We start from the raw sequence: 25,346 nt of genomic DNA, 5'->3' as shown, positions 1-25,346 counted from the left end.
ATTCAGGGATGCTGCAACGGCCTTATGATCACTGATTCCCTGTTCTGCGCTTACAGAGTCGAAAAGTTCGGGTCTGTTTGTTATCAGTAGGTCCAAGATGTTATCTCCACGAGTCGGTTCTCTGTTTAATTGCTCGAGGTAATTTTCAGATAGTGCACTCAGTATAATGTCACTCGATGCTCTGTCCCTACCACCCGTCCTAAACATCTGAGTGTCCCAGTCTATATCTGGTAAATTGAAATCTCCACCTAAGACTATAACATGCTGAGAAAATTTATATGAAATGTATTCCAGATTTTCTCTCAGTTGTTCTGCCACTAATGCTGCTGAGTCGGGAGGTCGGTAAAAGGAGCCAATTATTAACCTAGCTCGGTTGTTGAGTGTAACCTCCAACCATAATAAGTCACAGGAACTATCCACTTCTACTTCACTACAGGATAAACTACTACTAACAGCGAAAAACACGCCATCACCGGTTGCATGCAATCTATCCTTTCTAAACACTGTCTGTGCCTTTGTAAAAAATTCGGCAGAATTTATCTCTGGCTTCAGCCAGCTTTCCGTACCTATAACGATTTCAGCTTCGGTGCTTTCTATCAGCGCTTGAAGTTCTGGTACTTTACCAGTGCAGCTTCGACAGTTTACAATTACAATGCCGATTGCTGCTTGGTCCTCGCATGTCCTGACTTTTCCCGCACCCTTTGAGGCTGTTGCCCTTTCTATACTTGCCCGAGGCCATCTAACCTAAAAAACCTCCCAGTCCACGCCACACAACCCCTGCTACCCGTGTAGCCTCCTGGTGTGTGTAGTGGACTCCAGCCGAGGAATCTGCTGCCCACACGGTCGCAGAACCGTCTCAGCCTCTGATTCAGACCCTCCACTCGGCTCTGTACCAGAGGTCCGCAGTCAGTCCTGTCGACGATGCTGCAGATGGTGAGCTCTGCTTTCATTCCGCTAACCCGAAATATGTGTCACCGTACAAATTTACAGGAAAGATTATTATTTGATTTGCATTGTTAACAAGTATCACCTAAAAGCCCTCCCAAAAAAAGATCTAGCTATAAGTTTAAATGAGACTTTCTACAAATAACAATTTTACACATTCCTGCACATGTTACCTATTACATATGCAACTGCATTGGTTCAGTCCTATACTTTTAACAGTCACTTCTACTGGTCAGTCTGTGGATTCTGTGGGAGAGTTTGTCATATTCTTCTCTCCTGGGTTACACTTTGAGCAAATAACCCGAAAAATGTGGCTTCCAAATTCATTTCGTTTAAATTTTATTGGAAATCATCATTAAAAGTGGATGGTATTAAAATAATTCAATAAATGCATTAAGCATGACAAGTTTTGTAAGCAAAAAAAAAAATGTTATAGGTGGGGCCAAAGTATAACAAGCAACTTTTTAAATTTGCTTCTTGTATTGAGGTGCATTAATCAGTGGCCTCTTCTGCCAGCAATTTTTGTTGATAGCCAACAGTGTATCTGATTGTGTTCTATTTTAGACTTTAAATTTTCCATATCAACAGAACATTTCTGGCATATGATTTAAAATAACTTTTATGAACATTTTCTAGATTTATATCATAACACACTGAATATGTATTATTTAGTTATATGAGTACATAATTATACACTCCTGGAAATTGAAATAAGAACACCATGAATTCATTGTCCCAGGAAGGGGAAACTTTATTGACACATTCCTGGGGTCAGATACATCACATGATCACACTGACAGAACCACAGGCACATAGGCACAGGCAACAGAGCATGCACAATGTCGGCACTAGTACAGTGTATATCCACCTTTCGCAGCAATGCAGGCTGCTATTCTCCCATGGAGACGATCGTAGAGATGCTGGATGTAGTCCTGTGGAACGGCTTGCCATGCCATTTCCACCTGGCGCCTCAGTTGGACCAGCGTTCGTGCTGGACGTGCAGACCGCGTGAGACGACGCTTCATCCAGTCCCAAACATGCTCAATGGGGGACAGATCCGGAGATCTTGCTGGCCAGGGTAGTTGACTTACACCTTCTAGAGCACGTTGGGTGGCACGGGATACATGCGGACGTGCATTGTCCTGTTGGAACAGCAAGTTCCCTTGCCGGTCTAGGAATGGTAGAACGATGGGTTCGATGACGGTTTGGATGTACCGTGCACTATTCAGTGTCCCCTCGACGATCACCAGTGGTGTACGGCCAGTGTAGGAGATCGCTCCCCACACCATGATGCCGGGTGTTGGCCCTGTGTGCCTCGGTCGTATGCAGTCCTGATTGTGGCGCTCACCTGCACGGCGCCAAACACGCATACGACCATCATTGGCACCAAGGCAGAAGCGACTCTCATCGCTGAAGACGACACGTCTCCATTCGTCCCTCCATTCACGCCTGTCGCGACACCACTGGAGGCGGGCTGCACGATGTTGGGGCGTGAGCGGAAGACGGCCTTACGGTGTGCAGGACCGTAGCCCAGCTTCATGGAGACGGTTGTGAATGGTCCTCGCCGATACCCCAGGAGCAACAGTGTCCCTAATTTGCTGGGAAGTGGCGGTGCGGTCCCCTACGGCACTGCGTAGGATCCTACGGTCTTGGCGTGCATCCGTGCGTCGCTGCGGTCCGGTCCCAGGTCGACGGGCACGTGCACCTTCCGCCGACCACTGGCGACAACATCGATGTACTGTGGAGACCTCACGCCCCACGTGTTGAGCAATTCTGCGGTACGTCCACCCGGCCTCCCGCATGCCCACTATACGCCCTCGCTCAAAGTCCGTCAACTGCACATACGATTCACGTCCACGCTGTCGCGGCATGCTACCAGTGTTAAAGACTGCGATGGAGCTCCGTATGCCACGGCAAACTGGCTGACACTGACGGCGGCGGTGCACAAATGCTGCGCAGCTAGCGCCATTCGACGGCCAACACCGCGGTTCCTGGTGTGTCCGCTGTGCCGTGCGTGTGATCATTGCTTGTACAGCCCTCTCGCAGTGTCCGGAGCAAGTATGGTGGGTCTGATACACCGGTGTCAATGTGTTCTTTTTTCCATTTCCAGGAGTGTAGGTCATTAAATGAAAAAAGGGTTTCCATATTCAATTTATAAATACCAGAAGATGCACTTGGCATTTACACATACCTTTAAGGTGTCAAAGCAGTTTACCTTGCATTGTCCTCACTGTTATTAGTATAAAGTTGTTAGGTGCGTGTCTGTGTCAGGTTATTGGTGTGTACCACTACACAATTACTAAATGTCCATGTAACTGTGATCATCTAACTGTACACAGAAAGGCTCTCTAGTAGAGAATTATCTCGAATAATTATATTGTAAGTGGTGTATCCATTTTTACGTCCTATCCAAGTACTGATAGAGTGCAACCACACAGTCAAAGTCCACTTTATTGAAATTTATACTTTAGATTTCTCCACCAAATAAGTTTCAGAATGTCATCATTAATTCGTGTCATGATTCTTAAAGCAATAAAGCATATATCAACAAAGTAAGTAACTTTCAGGAGGTTAATGTAAACTGTACAGATTGAGTCACTTCCAAGTTTTGATAGCCAAGAAAATCATTAATCTGAATATACCCTCTTATCAACACACTTTCATATATACAAACACTGACAATTCACTCACTTATGGTAGATCAGTCAGCGCACATCTTCTTTATGAAGCTTCAATGATTGCTGTAATGTTCTGTTATTTCTTTTTTATGATAATTATTATATGACATATATGAAACTGCAAGTATCTTCATGGTGCAATGACGAAATGCTTTATAAGCATTTGGCTGCAGCAGTGTCAAGTGAACAAAAAACTTAACAAACTTTAGAACTGAAAATTTAACTTCAGACCATGTAATTATTTGCAAGCTCTTCTGTCTATTCGAAGCATACAAAGTTTCTGCCATGAAATCACAATATCTAATACAATCAAGTGAAATGGATAAGATAATTATTTTGATGAAACTTTTTTGATTGAATGTAATCTCAGTCTTGACTTAATGATCCATAAGCAGCATATGCTAGACTTCAAGTTGACTCTGTCTTAGCAGTTCTTTTCTAATGGCGTCCAACAAAGCAATTCAAATCTCCCAAAATTCCATGCTCATGTTTCTATTACAAGATTTCGCACTATTCTGATTGAAATTTAATAATCCAATACACATATTACATTTAATTCAAAAGTATAGTTTTCCTGTCAGAGAATTCATAGTGTTTATGAGCATCCTTTCATTATACTGTCTGTGAATGTTCAAGGTGTGTTGCATTTTCATCATTCTGTCATTCTCGCTCACTGGCTATATCAGATCCGAAATGTCACTTGTAGGTCTGATTCCCTGCATTTCAACATAAGAACATACAGTTTGTAAATATTCATGAAGTTTATAAGATAGCCGTACATGATACAGAATAACATTTGAAAAATATTGAGTGCTAATTAGTCAGACATTTGATGTGGAATATGTCTTCTACGTTTTATGCCAAATTAAGTTCTTAAGGCACCAAATTAATTATACAAAAAATGGAAATCTTATAATCTTGCCCCTTTCATATACATTTCTGCAGGTGCCCATAGTAAAAAACAAATGATTGCATTGCACTGTGCTAAATTATTGACCCTGAAGTGGGAAAGGATAAATTTGGAATAGGAGAGTTGAATGGTGCTGTGAAGATGTGGTGGTAATGGGTTTGGTGGGAGGTATGTTGGGAGGTGTAGTGGTTGTCAGAAGACATGAGTTTTGGGATAGGGGTTATTACAATGGAGGCCAGGACATGGCCTTGGAAATGCAACAAATGGATAGATTGAGAAAGGAAGACCAGAGAGTGGGCGAAGGTATAATTGTGATTCCCAGCTAACCACTGTTGTTATCAGTACCCTTACACACTGCAGGTATCTATCTCATCAGGAATGAAAAAACTATTACTGGTTACTTCTTTGCTTTCCAGATAGCCCTTGTGCAAGATTACCTCCACGCCAAGCCATCACTGTGCCAATAACAGCAGTAAAAGATGAGCTGGCGCAGCTTGTTCTGGACTTGCGAAGTGGAGGTGCCCTGTCCTGGAATTCTGCAGTGGTGTTGTTCCACCAACAGCGTCAGCCAGGTAACAGACTTAAACTACAGGAGGGTATGTTTTGCAAGAGTGGACAATCCACAATTTTCCCATGTTTGCTAAAACTTTTATTGGAAAGGAAAAAATACAACTCCATTAAAGATGGACTGAAATTTTCCTTTAAAGGAAGATTAAATACTCAATTTGCTTTATAACAAGATCCTAGAGGATATGCAACATGCCAGAAAAATAAATATACATAATATGTATTAACGACACAACTGATACTAGTATGCTAATGATCCTACAGAATGTAACTGAAATTGCCCTAAACTGCACGATATAATCTCATTAAACTACTGTTGACAGACGTCGAAAAAAATAAAGTTTCACCAGTTACAATAATGGGCTAAAGAGATGCAGAAGTTTCATACCAGTTCATGTGCTATGCGATATTGTTAAAAATATATGTATACACGGAGAGTCACTAACTATTGCCACCTAGAATAACTCCAAAAGTATGACAGTAGCTGAAAAGTTTGAGGTACAAATGTTGCATGTGACAGTGGGGGACATAATATGGCGTTGGTTTTTTGTTGCTAGGTGGGGCCGCTTCAGAGATATGAAGGTCAACATTATTTTTTAAATGTCCTATATCCTTGTAAAAAGAGATATATGGATGAATAAAGCTACTACTACTACTACTAAATGGGATGCTATAGTTTGGTACTTACTTTCTGATAGTGGCTATTAAGACGAATCCAGTGATGTGTAACAGTAAGGTCTTTGAAGGTCAACGAAGTCACAAAGGTGGCATGAACCTAGCAACAAAAAACCAACGTCATATTATGTCCCCTGCTGTCCCATGCAACATTTGTCCCACAAACGTTACTGCTCCTATCATACTTTTGGAGTTATTCCTGGTGGCAATAGTTAGTGACTCACCCTGTATAGCACTATGAGAGTTGGTTCTGCTAGGAAGTTTGTCAATAGTGCTGAAGGAGTAAGCCACCAACAAATTATTTCCTGTTCTCTAAAAGTGTACTTTATTGGTAGCTAAAATTTTAACCAAAAAAGTGTGGGTTTTGAATAGTGGGCACATTTGCCAACCAAAGTAAGTGATTTTAATTCTTTATGTAAACTTTTCTTATTTTCTGTACTGTTATTAGTTCAGTGAACTGATCTGTTTGTTTGAAAGACAAATATATTATTTATGAGTAATTTCATTAAGGAATAAATATACTGAAAAGCATTTGTTGATACACTGAGTTCTCTGGATAAGCTTCAGAGGGAAGTTTTAAATTTATGCTATACGTCATTGTGTTTTACACTTCTGAAATAACAGAAGTTCAGGCTTAGGTAATGAATTACCTCAGATTTTGATATCAGATTTCATTATTGAATGAAAGTAAGCAAAGTATTTCGGATATTTTTATTTTTTCATTTCCTGTATCAGACGATAAAGCAATAATATTGTGTTTAGTCATTTCAGCATTGCCATAGTACATTCCTCCCAAGTGAGTTTATTACTGGTATCATCTTGAAATCTCAAGAATTGACACTGTCAGTCTTTTTATTTGCATGTCGCAATGTTTTATGTGTATGACACGTGGAAACCAGTTGCAGATTGTGGTTTTAGAATGTATGTTCAATTAACAGCTATTTCTGTAAGTACAGGTCCTTGGTCTGAAAAGAAGTGTGTATTGAATTATGCTCTTTCTCGAATGCTTCATGAGATAAATTCATTTGATATGTGGGCCTGCTTAGCATTCTTCCACTGGTGGTGTGCAGATGCAGTCAACAAGACACAATCATGTATATTTTTTGGAAAATATGTTACCTGAATAACAGAGGGCACTCTGTAAACAACTGAACTTCCACTATACTTTAAGCATGATGGAGCTCTTCACATCATATCTCATATATGAGGCAATGTCTTAATTCGATTTTCCCCAATTGGTGGGATTTTGTTTACTAAGACAGAATTTCAGAGAAGAAATATGAGATGTGAGAAGGAGTGCTAGGTTTCAGTGTGGAAATATCTGCCTTCAGTAAGGAAAGTGGAGAGCTGCTAGATTAACCAATACAACATGTGCTTCTGAGAGTAAACAATCATATTAAATTTGATGCTAGGCTTCTTTAAATTTACTGTGGGGTGCTTAAAACTGACAGTAAACTGTTGTAAATTTACAGTGAGCTGCTGATAATGTATTATGAACTATTGTTAATGTTTAAACCGTTAAATATTAATAATCAGTACAAAACTTTTAACAAATCGTAATGATGATGAGAATTTACCAGTGTTTATCTTGGGAACCATGCATAAGATATAGTAAATATGAAGTCCTTTTCCTCAAATGATTGTGTCACTCATCTCCCAGAGAAAGTTACCTGTTGTGGAGAACTACATTTACACAACACAACAATACTGTTTGAGTCCAAAATTTCGCTGTTACAATTCATAATAATTTGCCTGTATTAATGATGGTTGAGCTCTGTCACTGTGGATTGAGTTATTTGAAGAAATAAGGCAATTAGACATTTTTAATAATTTATTGTATGTGAAGAAACGTTTCGGGCTTTCTGAAATCTTCAATTGGCCCAGTTCATTCATACCTTGCTACAGTGGTTCATGAGCATTGAGTCGAATAATGTAGTGAATATTTCAGTGAGGCAGTTGCTTGCTTCAGGTGCTTACTGACATGTTGCTGTTATGACTCACTAATATATGGGCTCCCTTGCTAGAAAAACACAGACACCATAGGGTGGTACTGTAACGTCATCGTAGATGAATCCTAGAGGACGTCCACATCCAAAGCCCCCTGACAGAGAAACAGGTCATGGTCTTCTTATGTGCGTTGCAGGAAAGTGTTGTCACCGAGCTTGTATCCTGACATTGATTCCCTATCAGTGTTAACTCGTTGGATTCATTCGTCTGTGCCTCTTGATGTTTTAGTACTCCCAGTGCTGGTTTCCATGCTATGCTAAGTTGAAATCCTGCATCTCAGTCAATCAGATCAATAGTCACATCCACTTCAAATAGCTCTTTAATGCTGGAGATCTAGTATGTGTAGCCAGATGACAAGATCTTTGTGTTTCTTGAAGTTTTTCGAGCGTATTGTTTTATTACATCATTGTTTGGACATGTGTCTGGGATATTTTTTACTCATTTTTCTGATATGTCGACAGACAACCTTTCAGACATTCACAAGGTGAATTGCTTGCTAGTTTTTAAATCACTTTACCCACTGCAGGGTACACGCGCATGCAGCAAAGATGACACAGTTGGTAACAAGAGCGTCAGTCACAGATTAAACTCGATGCACCTGAGAATACAGAAATGCAATCGCAGAATTAGGAAATCCACAATGCTTACAGGATACGTTATTGATAAGTATGCCTAGCACGAATATTTCATTTGAGAGCGTAGATGTGAAATGATTTCTATGATTAGTTGAGCCGCAAACTCTTGTCTCGATTGAGTTAGGGTGTCTTCTACTTGTATTTCCACAGCTTCATTAACCACTGAAACCCAGTAGACTGAGACTGTGGCAGTATATAACTTTCCTGTAAGTTGTAGGGCAAACTATGTTCTGCCCCCCCCCCCCCCCCTCTGTGTTGTTGTCAAATTTATTCCAGATGGCGGATCCAAGATGGCATCCATAGATGTGGAAATGTCACAGTGACGTTATGGGGGGAAATTCAAATTTTGGTGGGGAAATAGGTCAATTGGGCTACCTCCACTAACCTAACCCCCTCCCCTCCCCCCACCACTCCCCTCCCCTCCCCATCTGGAATTTGTTGGTAAAAGGACTCAGTCTGTGCTGGGCTGTTGGATAGAATGGACATGAGACTTTATTTGGTGTGCATTGTTTATGTAAACAATTTGAGCTGTTATAGGCAGCCGCTCCATCCAGTGTGTTTATCATGAGGTCCAGAGTCCAACTGACCTCATTCACAGTCCTGCCACCAGAGGGCGCTGTCATTCATTCCCTCTCCCCTCCCATGGCATAGTCAAGATGGTGGTCTGGGGAAAAATGGCGGGAAAAGGACTGAGTCTCTATCTAGGTGCTGGACTAGGAGGACAGACGTAATTGTGTACTGTATTCAATGGATGAGTGTCTGTGCTGGAGAAGGAGGAGTATATTAGCATCTGAGGACTGTGTCGATGGCATTGCTATTTGGGAAGATGAATATGGGCAAAGTTATGCTTCACAACTCATACTGATAAATGTGTGTGCTGTAAATGTAGATCATCCAATGAAAGTCCAGTAGCATTGATATTGGGTAAAGTCGAATGTGGACCAAGTTATGCTGGAAATCTTGTATTGATACTTTCGTGTGCTGTAAATGTAGATCATTCCCTAAAAGTCTACTCAGTCAGTCTTCCGAAGTGCAGGAGGCAAGATGTTCACTCACTCCGCCATGTGGCCTCTTCCAACGGGCCCTTGAGATTTGGTCAGGTAACATGCTTCGTTGCCTGCCCAAAGTGTCTGTGCTGGCTTACTGCATGGTCATGCAGTAGCTGCTAAACACATCCTGTAGTGTCGGAAATACCTGTGCCCCGTTCCCCCCTTCCCATCCCCAGAGCAAGAATACCCTCTGTTGATGAACATAAACTGCTTCAGGAGTTACTACATCTGGTGCTGCAAAATATTGTCCTATACATAACTTGAAAGTATCACAGGAACTCGCCTCCCATGCAAGCTGGGCCGGGTTCGATTCCCTGCTGGGTTGGAGATTTTCTCTGCTTGGGGATTGGGTGTTGTATTGTCCTCATCATCATTTCATCCTCATCACTGGTGTGCAAGTCGACCAATGTGGCATCGACTGAAATAAGACCTGCACTTGGCGGCCGAACTTTCTCGAATGGGGCCTCCCAGCCAACGATGCCATACACTCATTTCCATTTTTTAATCACAGGAACTAAATGTACCATTGCACAAAGAGAGAAAGAGAGAGATAGTTAGAGAGAGAGAGAGAGAGAGAGAGAGAGAGAGAGAGAGAGAGAGCTTTGCAGATGACGTGGAAATATTTAAACAATTACACGTTTTATTCTGAGGAGTACCGCCACCGCCACACTTGAACGTAGACTCAATTGCGACACATTTGTGAAACCGTCCCTGAAGCACTTCGCGCAGTTTTGTGGAAGAATACTTGCCTCTGAGCACAAGCTGCTGCAGGAGTTATTAAATCCAACTGAATACTTCTCTAAATACGCTTTCGAAAAGATCGATGCTTAGTAGATTACCTCAATTTTGCGATGTATACCGCCACTCTTGAAACGGTCTCGAAAAAAAAAAAAGATTGTGGCACACTTGTGAAACCTCTCAGTCTTCTTCCACTACTCCGGAATAATTTCGTGCATAAAAAAATTAGGTAAAGTGTTTAACACCTAAAGATATTTGCAGATGTTCCTGTAAACAATTTGGTTCAAATACACTCACATACAAAATACTACACTGTCCTCCCAGGTGCATGTGGAATTGAAATATATTATGGCAAAATACACTCGGAACAATACATTGCTAAAATAAAGGAGTGCAAATACACCGCATCAAAACTCTGACGACGATCGTGCAAAATAATGTTAAGTACATTACCGGTATCACAATAGTTTGCTACATGAGGAGTGGTTGTAACTGGGGGACTCGCAAAGCAGCAGCGCGTCCGCTTGCAGCCGCAGCTCCCCACAGAGAGTTGTGCAGACTGGACGCCGGCGTTTTCTCGGATGGATCCACAAGTGCACAAGTGCACGAAAAGCATGACCAGTACCAACTTGTCCCGCTTGCTCTGACCAGCATTCATCTGCAGGTGGGGTAGAATGTTGCACTCCTATTGGCTCCTTGGGTAAAATGGCGGGTAGAGGGGTCAGAGGTTATATAAACCCTCGCTGTGGTGCACATGCTCTCATTATGCACCTTCCACGTGCAAGCCGGCGGTGGGAAGTCTACAGCACGCCCCATCAGAGTGGGAGTACCACAGGGGTCCGTCCTCGGCCCCCTACTGTACTACCTCTACACTGCAGACGTCCCGAAAACGCCGAGGGTTCACCTGGCACTCTACGCGGACGACAACGCTCTGTTTGCGAGGAGCATGACCGTGCAACTGCTGCGTCGTTGCCTGCAGCTCGCCTGCGACGAGCTCAGAGCTTGGGCCACAAAATGGCGTCTCAAATTCAACGCAGGCAAGAGCCAGACTGTGATTTTCAAGCGGAAGAAGGTGCCAGCGGACGTCAGGCCGGTGCAGATCATGGGTGGCCCCATACCGTGGTCACGTACTGGTCGGTACCTAGGCGTTACCCTCGACAGGCACCTGACGTGGAAGGCGCATATTCGGGAGGTGCGGGCAAAGGCACTGGCCAGGATGTGCTGTACCAGCTACTGAACCCAGAGACGACATTACCTCTGGACTTCAGTAGAACACTCTACCTAACACCCATCAGGCCAGTGTTGGAGTACGCTGCCATACTCTGGCGAAACGCGGCCGACACCTCAGTGAAGATGCTCCAGACCGTGCAGAACAAAGCCTCAGGCTCGCACTGCACCTGCCACGCGATTTCCCCACAAGGGAATTCCACTGACTTGCCGGAATATCGCCACTGCACCAACTTGCCGGAATATCACCGCTTAAACAGCGCTTTCGGCAACTAGCGGCAAGCTTTTACGCGGCAACGAATGAAGCCGACAACCAACTTGTCAGAGGCCTTGGGAATCAAGTCCACTGGCGACCAACCACACGCTGGCCTGACCTGCTGTGCGAGTAGTGACTACGCACCAGCAGCAAAAGAAGAAGAAGACCTCACTAGTGACACCAAGACGACAATTCAAAAAAGAGATGGAAGAAAACACATAGGAAGCTGTAGGAACAGCAGTGTAGGCTGCTTAACCTAGGTATCAACCAGGCAAGAAGCCTAACAGAAGTCACGACAGGCACGTGCTCTCATTCTGTCTTCATCAGTTTACCAGTGCGTTTGATTGTATGCTTATCAGCATTCCTAGTCTCCGTTTGTTCGTTTGAGTGGTATTCATTTGCATTACAAGATGAAACGTTCAGCCAGCGACACCATCAGCAGCGGTAGCAGCAAACGCCTTCGCCAGGACAGTCTGTGTAATGTCGATTACCACCAAACGTAGAGATTTGACCCAGAAGTTGTTGGCAACCACCTTACAGATATTTATAAAGAGTCCTTAGCTGAAGAGCTTTATAGTACCAGCATGGGGGCTGCAATACATAACTACAGAATGGATCATAAGTTTTATCCTGTGCAAGACTCTTTACGTTTTTTAAACTCTAACAAACAGTATTTAGAATATGTTTCTCTGTACTGTCTGCCAATCACAACCATGTGGTCTCAGCTATCAAAAACCTTACAGAACAGATGCTGCATTGTTTTAAACAACGTTCTGCTGTATATCGAGTGAGGTAATAGGGATATGTAGAAGTTGATTGCTGTTTTGAATGCTTTCCTAGAAAAGAGAACCATCTGCTTCTAAACTGACAGGGATCTGTGTTAAAGGATGATAGAAAGTAGATGGAGTAATGGGTTGAGAGGCGCTGGTATGAGGTATGATTCAATGTTAGGCTGATGATGCTTTCTATAGAGAGGGCAATGTTGTGGCAGGTCATTTACCACACATTTAAGTATTTTTTCCATTGTTCTTTCAAGCTGTATTAGTTGTGTGTTATAACCTGCGCTTGACTTACACTCAATTGCCTGTTCTGTTCGTGACTCAGAGCCATATCCACCTGCAATCATTAACAGCAAACCTCTCCTTACCACAGTCAGTAGAGGACTTCCAATGCATGTGTGATGAATGCATATATATCAAAGCGATGGAAAACCTATTTTGGCACCCTCCTCTAGATGAACGAAGATGTATGTAAAGTACTCCATTTCCCTGACACATCTTTGATATAAATTGAGTCTTCATCTTGATAACTATGGTGATTCTAAGTTAGTGACTAAGATTTGTGCAGTACTGCAATCCCTGTATATACATTTGCTTGACAGACGTTGTGTGTGGAAAAGACTCGAGTTTTGTTCACAAAGTTGGTGCACGTGATGTGTAATTTCACATGTCATACTCTAATTCCTCATAAGGTGTTGTTGCATGTATTTTCCGTTGCTGAAGATCATTTTATAGGACTGATGCGAGCACAGCATAATTTCCCAACCGTAATTGGAGATGAACAGCGAGAGCTGTATACCTCCAGAAAGCTGTACAGTGTATGGATCACATAGAATCTATGTTTCTTTCTTTTGGAGTAGAAAGTAATAGTTTTATCATCTCAAAGTTTCTCACACTAGTGAGTGGTATAGAAAATTTGCAGGGTGAAAGATGTCATGTGTTGGAAACGTATTTCCTGCATCGGAGTGTTAACAGGGTTTCATTCCACATGACTAATACGTCAGAAACCACACTGCTTTAACGTTATAGCATGATTAAGTGCAGAACCGTATAGCTTTAGGAATGTGTGTTTATGTTCTACAATCATTTCTCTCTTCTAAGTACCTTCTTGCTATGGAATCCAGACACTGAAACAGTTCTACAGAATTGAAAGCACAAACAATTTACGTAAAAAGTTTCAAACTCCTTCCGTCTGGAGCCCCATTATGCATAAATCATACGTTTCCTCTTCTTCTTAATCGATTGTTATATCACCCCAACGCTCTCAAATGTATCAGGCTCATATCTACAACACATCAATAAGGAGTGCTAAACTCCTCAGCATGCAAGCAGCTAGAGAGATCGTGTGCAATTGGACAGATGATGTGAATAAGACTGGTATGGAACAGTCTTCGCAGAATGGCAGGTATGGTACTGGAATGAAAATGCCAGTTCATGTCACTAGCGTTGTACGGTACAAGTTTGGAACACATGTTATAATCTTTGTGCAAACAAAATTTCGAGATGTATTGATTACATAGAACGCAGCTCGTTATGTTCCTATACAAGACGTCGGATTAGTGGGTATAGAACCTTTCTACTTCTAGTCAGCTGCAAACTAAAGCGGAGACAATGTTGCAGGGATTGTTGATTAAAACTGACGAAGAGTTACGAGATGCATAGAGAGAGGCCATCTAGAGTTTTGCTTAGGGTCCTTAACTGATAGGTTCAACATAGGGGAAGTTGATTTCGAAGTAGAGGACAGCAGATTTCATTCTACAAATGCGAGAATGCTTTGTGAGTCCCATCCACAGCGGGGGAGATGGAAAATCGTAATAAAATCTTACCGAATTTATATAGCGTTTCTGCTAAGGAACGTAGCTGGTGGCTATTTCCTACACTAAGAAACAGTATTTGTTTATTGTGATGTAGACAGCGTAACAGGGTTTGCGATATGTCCACCTGAGTATGATCCTCGCAAAGTAATGGAGAGGCTGGTTTAGCAATAACACAGAAATTGAGAACCTTGCTGTAATGTCATTGGCTGATAGCATCACGAGATGGAAGTGATGAGACGTTTTGTTGGCGTGCCAACTTGTTGAGAGTGGTGGTTTGGACGCTGAATAATTTAGTAACATGCATTGAAATAACGCAATACTTAGTAAAATTACGAAAATTGATGGAAAATACGTAAAATTCAAGGAAATATTACAAAAAACGTGGAGGGATGATGGTACTTAAATGCTCGCCTGCTTGTTTGAAAATCATTCCATTCCTCCACCGATGAGATTGACAATTGATAGTGCATGGTATCTGTGTTCTATGGGTTTCATTCCTACAGAATACTCCATGTTCCACATATGGTTATGCATTGAAAGTTATAAAAAAAAGATGCAATGTCCAAAGATTTGGAGGACACCGAAACAGTGGTCACATATCTGGGTGCAATAAGCGCCAGCGATATGACAAATCAGTACTCAGGGTCTCTTCGAAAACTTAACGCTGAGACATCTGCTATCCCATCACTGTGTAAGATAAGATTAAATGTAGAGGTCATCACCTTCGGATAGCTGTTTGGAAACGCTGCACAATGTTCCAAATTCCTCCTGTTTCCGTATATTGAGAAGTCTTCCACATATTTGTCAATAAGAAACACCGCCTCTGTCTTTTATTCCAAGCATTCTTGTGTTGTGGGAGATGCTCAGTTTACATCACGTGACATTCAGCTTTCTGTGGGAGTTAATTGATCGAAACATATTAGACAGACCTCATAGTCATCGTAGAAAAACTAAATGTATATATGTGTACACATCTGCAGTCGCACACTGCTTCGATGTGTTACATTAAAAAAAAAATGTATCAAACTGCTTATGAAACAACAACACAAGGACCCTCTATTGTGAGAGATAGTATATGGGATATGGTCTTCTCCTAATACATGTGACAAAACTTCACACAGGTCTACGGAAGGCACTTCGATTACTGGTCAACTGTATCAGTGGACTAGTACACATATATTTATGGGACTACCACATATCGTCTATGTCAACATGAAGACAGCATTTGTTTCCATTGTATCGGAAGAGAGAGACAGGGTGAAACCTTATTGAGTCCTCTACGAGGTGACGTTAGCGAAATTTTTGTAGTTCGTAGTTTTTCTTTGTTTGATGTTACAAAAATAACGGAGAGAGAGAGACTGTGTTGTTAACGCAGACTCTGACTGACACTGTCAGAGTGGCGTATTTCTAGTGTGGCAATCATAGGGATGTGATGAATGAGTTAAAGAGATTTACAGAGAGGTATTTATAGACAGTTATTTTGAGTCAATGAGTTGTAGGTGATATACTTCTGAATTTCTTTGTGCAATCCACGTATACTCTGCATTTCCTCCTACAAGTTAGTGTTCTATTTTTCTCATTGTGACAGCTCTCTGTCTAGTCAGTGATCGATGGAGGACAACGGTCTCCTAATGAGGGACAGTGCTGTCAGAATGGATGTGATTCCGAGAGAATTAGCAGGGGTCCATGGCTTGGTTGGAGGTGTCAGTTCTTCCTGTTCTGGCAAACGCCGACTATGGTGCAATAACGTATGTTACGTAAATAAAAGAAGTGAGGGCTTCTTAATTATAATTGCTCTCTTTATTCCCCGACAAATATGTGATGACGATGATGTGGCAGGAGGTTTTTGCTACTGGGAAGCAGTGGTAGGCTGTGCAAAACTACACCCAGCTGATTTAGGTGTGGATATATCATAATTTTTCGGCTGTTATAAATCTATAAATTATAATCACGCTACTTGTCAGAAATTTTATGCTGTTGGAACGTAATGTTACTGTGGTTAGTGTTCCAAAAGAGGCAAAGAAAATGATGTGGATGGGACTATGATTGTGAAGAGGATATAGACTTACTGTGGAAAATTGCATTTTCAGTGCATCGATCGTCGTCAAGGGTATGAAATATTTTACGCGAAAAATTATGCCCTTTCATAAGGAGGGTAGAGAGTTACATGGGAAATCAATATTTCCAGAGCCACAATCATCAGGAGGATGTATTTCCAATAGTTTGCTCATTGTCAAATGCCACCAGATTGGAGCTGGAATCGTAATATTTAATTATAATTATACTAATAAATATGTGGCTGTATTCTTGGAACGGCTCTGTTTGGTGTCCTGGCGTATGATTAAGGTAGCCAGTGGCCAGAATGAATCGACAATTCTGGCTTAAGGCACAAACCACTGATGAGCTTCCCAAATTGGTCAGATGCGTTACAAATGTTCAAATGTGTGTGAAATCTTATGGGACTTAACTGTTAAGGTCATCAGCTTACACACTACTTAACCTAAATTATCCTAAGGACAAATGCACACACCCATGCCCGAGGGAGGACTCGAACCTCCGCCGGGACCAGCCGTCAGGTGCGTTACAAGTGTGCAGTTGACCTCATCATGCCACGCTCTGGGTGGGTGAATAGAGAACTAATACGCAGTATGTGTTGGGAAGCCTTCGTGATTGCGTGTATTGCGAGTATTTTCCGACTTTATGTGGAAATTTGAGAAGATTCAATATGGCGAATGTATGTATGTATTTCTCTACTGTAAATTGATCAGTTCATGGACGGTGGTCATGGCAGCACTTTCTTCATCCTCTGAGCATTCAGAATGGCTGGTGTGTGGGTGCCGGGAGATTAGGGTACAGCTACAAACAAGGCCAACACGAGACAGTGGCCTACATATGTTTCTGCAGTCTCCAACATCTTATCATGACAGCAACTACCGAATGGATCATGGTTTAAATGTATGTGTTTACAAAGTGTCTTGTCCATGTGCTGACAGCTTCTGTGTGTGCCGTTGAGTGCTTCTCAGTATATCCCAGTGGACTCTGTCTTGCAGCAGAGAGGTATTTATTTAAGTAAATGTGGATATGTTGCTGTTTCTGTTCTGTCATATGGTAGACTCCTTCCCCTCCTCCTTCTTCTGGGTGTAGCAGAGAGAATCAACTTGGGAATTCTATAGTGCTTTAAAAAATTTACTTACCAGACATATAGGTGGGCAGGAATTACACAACATGGCAGCATAAATTCCCTCTGAAATTTGAAATTACAACTATAATTCTATACAGCACCGCTTCAGGTGGCAATTTCAAATTCCTGATTGATCAATTTATTGTTTCCAAGACTGGTATAGTGAGCACATTTCAATCAAACCCATGCCCCCTCTCCTGTAAATTGTTTAAGGATATAGTGCAACTGAACTGAAATTTGAACTTGTCACTACATTTTCAGCTACCTCCAATATAAAGAATTTCCTGCCAAACGACCTAACTGTGCCAGTATCCAAAAATAGGAGGTATGGAGAAAATCTGGAAGGGGGAAGAGTAAGGGTTGGAGAGTGGGTGGTTGTGGGATAGAATCCTGCAATTTCATGCGAAATACGCCAGTCGTAGTATCCACCAATAGGATTCAAAGAAAAAGTGTCCCATACAGAGGTTATCAATTAATTAATTAGCCAATCAATTTCATTGAGTGGAAGACCTATTTACAAGACAAACACAGCTTGGTGTTTATCAGGTATCTGATACTTTGTTCAGAACGAAAGAGGGGTTAGCAGTTCGTGTGGTTTCCAGTGACGTGTGACAATCGCTGATGGGGAGGGGGCGGATGGGGGAGGAGTGGTAGGCTGTGGGATGTACCAGAGGGGGAAGGGTAATTAATTGGTCAATTTAATTAATTTGTTATAAAAAGTGTGCCTGTATCAGCAAGGAACAGAGGGAAGGGGTTAGGATATCCCATAGGGGTGAGGGAAGAGAAGGATGAGGGAGGAGGAAGGTGAGGGGAAGGGGTAGGGCTTTTTCAGAAGGTTGGAGTAACCCCAGGGGGTCATAAATCAACTAGCACAACAATAGGTAAGGGGAGGGGAAGGAAAAACTAATTTGCCCCCGAAGTTATGCTTGCCACAGAGTGAGGTGGCTGAGTGGTTAGCACACAGGGCTCACATTTGGAAGGACAATGGTTCAAATCTGTGTCTGGCCATTCTGATTTAGGTTTTCTGTGATTTCCCTAAATGTTTCAGGTAGATGCCAGGATGGTACTTTGCAATGGAATGGTCGATTTCCTTCTCCACCCTTCCTGATCCGAGTTTGTGCTCCATCTCTAGTGACCTCGTTGTCGATGGGATGTTAAAAACTAAGCTCTTCCTTCTCCTGTATGCTTACCCCTGAATGTGCGCAACCTACGGAAACAAATTTCGCCAAAGCCGTCATTGCCTTACTACTACTGAGTTTCCAGGCTGAATGTGCCCGACACAATTTGCAAAAGGTTCTTGTTGGTGTACAGAGGTCAATCGTATTAGGTGCAAGGGGCACTGTGAGCTCAGCTCCTTTTTTGTGAGCGCCCTATTGCTGGTCCTTGTAGTCACTGAGGCACATGGGTCAATGGAAACAATGAAGCCAGGGCTCTGATGATTGCATGGTCCTCACATTCTGTCATCTCTTTACATTGACCATTTCCTTCTTTATGGTGTGTTTATCCATGGTTCGCCTATTCCTGCCAACATTGTCCAACAGTGCCATCACTCCTATTCAATTAGCCAGTTATTCCAAATAGCTACTTTAAGCCTTACTAACTTCCTCTCTCAAATGCTGGGCCAGTCTGCAAGGCATATTTACTGTCCAGCTGAGTACACACAATGAACTTCAGTAAAGAATTTATGCCCTTGTATCGCTATGTCACCTGTTTACAGTCTTTCCTCTCTCAAATGCTGGGCCAGTCTGCAAGGCATAGTTACTGTACAATTGAGTACACACAATGAAGTTCACAAAGAATTTATGCCCTGGTATCGTTATGTCACCTGTTTACAGTCCTTGGCAGCTGCATGATGAAATTAGCCTGCTACATTACACATTCATCCATCAGCTGCAGAAGTTTACAGTTTTGCATATTCCATCGATATTTGTATGACTATCGATTTCTGACCAATTTGTGTAACTACCTTGTGGGTGCTGCACAGTGGCGGATTTAGTTATAGGCCCACTAGGCACGGGCCTAGGGGTGGCATCTTAAGGGGGGCAGTATTTTTTGCTGTGTACCCGTTTTAACCTTTTAAGTTTTAAAATAACTGCGCTTACAAACGACAAAAACTTTTAATATTGTTAAACAACTTGCTAGTTTAAATAAGCCTTCAGAACGAAATTCGACAATACAAGCTTGGAAATATACATAGTTTACTTGGTGACTGAATGGAAATTTAACATTGGGTGTCTGTCTGGTATCATCATCATGATTGTTCAAACTGTTTTGAAGTAAGCTATCAGGACGACAATCTACAATACAATGTTTGAAACGTTATTATTCCAAGAATGTATCGGCTGCTACTTAACCCTACCATATTTTCCGCCATGAAAATACTGGGACCCCTGAAAAGCTGTGATAAACTAATCACCAGTTTCTTCAATACTGTAACATGTGTGGGCCTCAGTATGTAAAACCCAATTCTACTTAAATTTCTTGTAAAAATTACGGGGAAGTATCAAGTCAGCCCTACATTATTGTAATTAATGTGAAAGCTGTGTGGTCTTCAGTATCTGAGCTTTAATTCAATGACACCCATTTAACAAAACACGTTGATACTGGGAGTGTTTTACATTTTTAAACACATAATCAGAGTATGTAACGAAGAAGAAACTAACATTCATTTGTGTCATTTATTGTGCTGCAGCCTGCATTATATAAAAGTGCCCACTCTGTTCAATCAAATAATATGTAGCATTTCAAATTTTATATTAAACTTCTTAACCAAGCTTTTATTGTCCATTATAATTATCCGGGCTGTTATGCCGTGGTCGGTTGATGAATTCTGTGGTGATTCCCAACGTTTCGTCTCCGACTGCGGGAGACATCTTCAAGAGGGTCCGTAGCTCGATGGAAGGTCCAACACACCCACTGGCTCGCTACTGAATGCCGCTAAATTCCGTGTCCGCGCGCTCCCGCGCCGCGGCGTGACGTCACGTGTTTTGAAAACGTCAGTGCAATTGGCCGCTGTCCGTCGCCGTCGATCGCCGTTGCCATCACCCAGTAGAGGACGGATGGTACACATCTTCTTTAACACCGGCATGCATATACCGTTTAATTTCACGCCCTCCTCCTTTCGGTTGAAATTATTTGGGTGTTTAGCGGTTTCGATTGCCTCCCTGTAGAGCCTTTCGTAATATCCGCTTGTGGCCGCTATTACTTGCGTCTCCTCGAAACGAATATTGTGGTTCCCTGGCTGGAAAGCATGCTCCGCAACAGCTGATCGTTCCGTTTCTCCTCTTCTACAATTTCCCTTGTGTTCTTCCAAACGTTTAGAAACAGTTCTTTTAGTGGTAGCCACATAAACATCACCACAGCATAAGGAAAATGTGCCGTTAAGACCGATACTAAGTGCCATTGGTTCGCCCACCTACTCGTTAGCCAAGTTTTTGACTACGCTGTTAAAACCACATGTGGGCCGTTCGGACTCTTATATAAAGAATTCGACACATTTCATCAGCAGATTGAATGGCATAGTGGTCCAGCCGGAGGACATATTGGTCAGCATCGATGTGGTATCGCTGTTTACCATGGTTCCTCTTAATGATGTATTGGAACAGCTGGATCGAATTTTTCCTGCCGATATTTTAGAAGTGTTTAAGTGTTGTTTAACGACCACATACTTCAAGTGGAATGAACAGTTTTATGAGCAAACGGATGGCGTGGCTATGGGAAGCCCCCTAAGTCCCGTAATTGCAAACTTCTTTATGGAGAAATTCGAAGAACAGGCCTTAGGTACTGCCAGCAAGAAGCCAAATGTATGGTTCCGATACGTGGATGACACGTTTGTGCTGTGGAGACATGGTAGGGAGGAACTAAGCCGGTTCCACGAACATCTCAACAGTATAAACTCGAGAATTCAGTTTACCATGGAGGAGGAGGTACACGGCAAATTACATTTCCTCGATGTGCTTGTTTTTAGAAACGAAAATGGTAGTTTAGGCCACTCAGTGTACCGCAAACCCACGCACACGGACCGTTATTTGCACCGGGATTCGAACCACCACCCACAACAGAAGCGGGGTGTTATCAAGACGTTAGCGGACAGAGCTAGAAATATTTGTGAACCTGAGTTGCTCGACGCTGAGATGGAACATCTCCACAATGCACTAATGAAGAACGGATATTCGTCCGCCAAAATAAAAGGTGCGTTGAGGCAGCCACGCAGAAATCATACTGACGTACAGGCTACTGCAAAATCTAAGGTTTTCCTGCCGTTTGTTAAAAATGTAACGGAAAGAATAGGGAGGATCTTGACGAAGCGGAATATTACCGTAATTTACAAGCCCACCAGGAAGGTACAGGAATACCTTAAGCTTTCCAAGGACGCTCGCAAACCATAGGAAAAAGCTGGAGTGTATAGGATCCCATGCAGCTGTGGTGACGTTTATGTGGGTACCACTAAAAGAACTGTTCCTAAACGTTTGGAAGAGCACAAGGGAAATTGTAGAAGAGGAGAAACGGAACGATAAGCTGTTGCGGAGCATGCTTTCCAGCCAGGGAACCACAATATTCGTTTCGAGGAGACGCAAGTACTAGCGGCCACGAGCGGATATTACGAAAGGCTCTACAGGGAGGCAATCGAAATCGCTAAACACCCAAATAATTTCAACCGAAAGGAGGAGGGCGTGAAATTAAACGGTATATGGATGCCGGTGTTAAAGAAGACGTGTACCACCCGTCCACTACTGGGTGATGGCAACGGCGATCGACGGCGACGGACAGCAGCCAATTGCACTGACGATTTCAAAACACGTGACGTCACGCCGCGGCGCGGGAGCGCGCGGACACGGAATTTAGCGGCAGTCAGTAGCGAGCCAGTGGGTGTGTTGGACCTTCCATCGAGCTACTGACCCCCTGAAGATGTCTCCCGCAATCGGAGACGAAACGTTGGGAATCACCACAGAATTCATCAACCGACCACGGCATAACAGCCCGGATAATTATAATGGACATGATATTTTCGGCCGTGAAAGTCTACATTTTAGTATAAGCTTTTTTCTTCGAGGAAAGGTTATTTTTATTTTATGTTGGAACAAAAGGTGCATTTGCATGTAGACACAACAGTAGTGTTCACACAAATGACAACACACCACATCAACTATCATCAAGACTACTTAAACTTTGTAATCTGTCTTCTCTGCCCACAGAAACTGCTAATGTTATAAGTATAAGTGGGATAAGGGTCGATCCAGCACACCTCACTGCAAGAAATTGAAAAAATTATTGGCTTTTTAAATTAGAAGGACAATGCCAAGAATATTCAGAACATATTTGCGTCCCAGCTAAAAATCCGGCGGCATGGGAAACAGAAACCAAAAAAGGGACTGTCCCATTTTCTTTACGGGACGATTTCCAGCCGGCAGGTATGCTTCTACTGTTCACTGACAACAGAGAAACAAGTGATAATGAAATTAAATTATTCAGCATTGTTGTTCTCTCATAGCACAATTAGTCGAGTAATCCGAGTTGGCCAGTTCATAGCTCCGTGTGTAATGGAAAAAGCTTTGTGCTTGTGTGCCATGTTTAAAGTAAAAAGCTTGGTGCTCACGTGCGGTGTAGTATGATTGGAACTGGATACAGTCTTTCTTTCTTTCCACTCACAATTTTTTTCCTTTTGTTTGGCTGTTGGTTGACAATTTTTTAAATGCCTTACCATGAATATCAGTGAAAAAAGCAAACATGCAAAATTAAGTGGGGCGGCATTTCGAAAATTATGAAATGAAAGGAGAAGCCAATGTTCGAAAAACGCTTGGCAGAGTAGATAAATTTTTCGCAAAAAATGTTCCCGGTTCGACTTCAAGTAGTATGGATGATATTTCTGGCACTGCAGCTGTTGTAAAAAAAGTAAATACAGATGAAACAAAAGTTAAAAATGAAGAAAATCAAATTGTTGTTGATTTCGAGTTTCACGAAAAACTAGGTGTCGAGTCAGACATTACAAAAAGAAATAGCCTCGTTGAATCCGATGATGTGCCCGAGTCTTCTCCCATCTGTCGCCCACCTTGGCACCGTCCAGGGCTTTTCCGCCCCTACACGCAAGTTTCAGGGGGGAGGGATCTGGTACCGAGTGCCGTGGGTTTTGAATCCGCGACAGATGGCATGAACCTTGATTATCTCTAGAGGTCTCTACAATCGTCGCACCATAAGCCGTGGCTGCGCACGTTCCTGGCTCGCGTATGATTTGAGGGCACCACGGTGGAGCACGTGGTCCCAGCAGCCAATAGCGACGTACCGTATGCTGTATATAAGCACCGGCCTCTCGCTCAGCTCACTCGCTGAGTAGCAGTCGAGGGTTGAGCATCGCTCCTCTCACTCGCATACTGTCAGCCATAGGCCCCCGCTTGCACGGGAGTAAAAACAGAAGAGTTCTCCGGCTCTGTTTTTATTAAAACATTGACGGGAACTTGCGCCTAGGTCTTAGCACGGACGGCACTGGGAAAAACATTTGCATGGCGTCGCCTGGCAAAGTTGTCGTGTCTTCTCGTCGTTGTGGTATGTCGAGAGTGGGTGGCGCCTTGGGGTCGCGGCGGTCTCTTTCCGCCGACGACGCAAGGCGTGCTTTCTTGTTGCCGCGGGCCGCGCGGCCGGCCGTCTCTAGCACCTCAGCTGCCGCAGAGTCAGTCTCTGCCCCCCCCCCCCCCCCCCCCCCCAAGAACAGGGAAAAAGTAGGCCAGGACCTGGAAGCGGGCCGCGGAACCACAGAAATGTTTTCCGCCGCCCCCGTTCAGAATTCCGTGTCTGCCATCGTTATAGTAGGGTCAGCAATGCCACCGGAAAACCCAACGGTGACAACAAAAGTGGCAATTGACGATAACCTGGCAGCAAGTCCCCTTTCCGCTACCGACATGGCAAAACTACACAAAACGCAGACAGACAAATACACTCCTGGAAATTGAAATAAGAACACCGTGAATTCATTGTCCCAGGAAGGGGAAACTTTATTGACACATTCCTGGGGTCAGATACATCACATGATCACACTGACAGAACCACAGGCACATAGGCACAGGCAACAGAGCATGCACAATGTCGGCACTAGTACAGTGTATATCCACCTTTCGCAGCAATGCAGGCTGCTATTCTCCCATGGAGACGATCGTAGAGATGCTGGATGTAGTCCTGTGGAACGGCTTGCCATGCCATTTCCACCTGGCGCCTCAGTTGGACCAGCGTTTGTGCTGGACGTGCAGACCGCGTGAGACGACGCTTCATCCAGTCCCAAACATGCTCAATGGGGGACAGATCCGGAGATCTTGCTGGCCAGGGTAGTTGACTTACACCTTCTAGAGCACGTTGGGTGGCACGGGATACATGCGGACGTGCATTGTCCTGTTGGAACAGCAAGTTCCCTTGCCGGTCTAGGAATGGTAGAACGATGGGTTCGATGACGGTTTGGATGTACCGTGCACTATTCAGTGTCCCCTCGACGATCACCAGTGGTGTACGGCCAGTGTAGGAGATCGCTCCCCACACCATGATGCCGGGTGTTGGCCCTGTGTGCCTCGGTCGTATGCAGTCCTGATTGTGGCGCTCACCTGCTCGGCGCCAAACACGCATACGACCATCATTGGCACCAAGGCAGAAGCGACTCTCATCGCTGAAGACGACACGTCTCCATTCGTCCCTCCATTCACGCCTGTCGCGACACCACTGGAGGCGGGCTGCACGATGTTGGAGCGTGAGCGGAAGACGGCCTAACGGTGTGCGTGACCGTAGCCCAGCTTCATGGAGACGGTTGCGAATGGTCCTCGCCGGTACCCCAGGAGCAACAGTGTCCCTAATTTGCTGGGAAGTGGCGGTGCGGTCCCCTACGGCACTGCGTAGGATCCTACGG

At 43.4% G+C, this 25,346-nt stretch overlaps 1 protein-coding gene across 1 annotated transcript in view; it reads left to right on the top strand.

Moving 5' to 3' along the window:
* LOC126187640 (ionotropic receptor 93a) overlaps nucleotides 1-25,346 on the top strand; it is a 285,197-nt gene that overhangs the window by 25,945 nt on the left and 233,906 nt on the right. Inside the window, exon 3 of the mRNA XM_049928878.1 lies at nucleotides 4,950-5,105. Coding sequence (XP_049784835.1) covers nucleotides 4,950-5,105 — 156 coding nt within the window. The remainder of the gene's footprint in view (nucleotides 1-4,949; nucleotides 5,106-25,346) is intronic.

This window comes from Schistocerca cancellata, chromosome 1, assembly GCF_023864275.1.
Source record: "Schistocerca cancellata isolate TAMUIC-IGC-003103 chromosome 1, iqSchCanc2.1, whole genome shotgun sequence".
Classification (NCBI taxonomy): domain Eukaryota; kingdom Metazoa; phylum Arthropoda; class Insecta; order Orthoptera; family Acrididae; genus Schistocerca; species Schistocerca cancellata.
The sequence above is the reverse complement of the archived record's forward strand: the minus strand, read 5'-3'. Positions and strand labels throughout refer to the sequence as shown.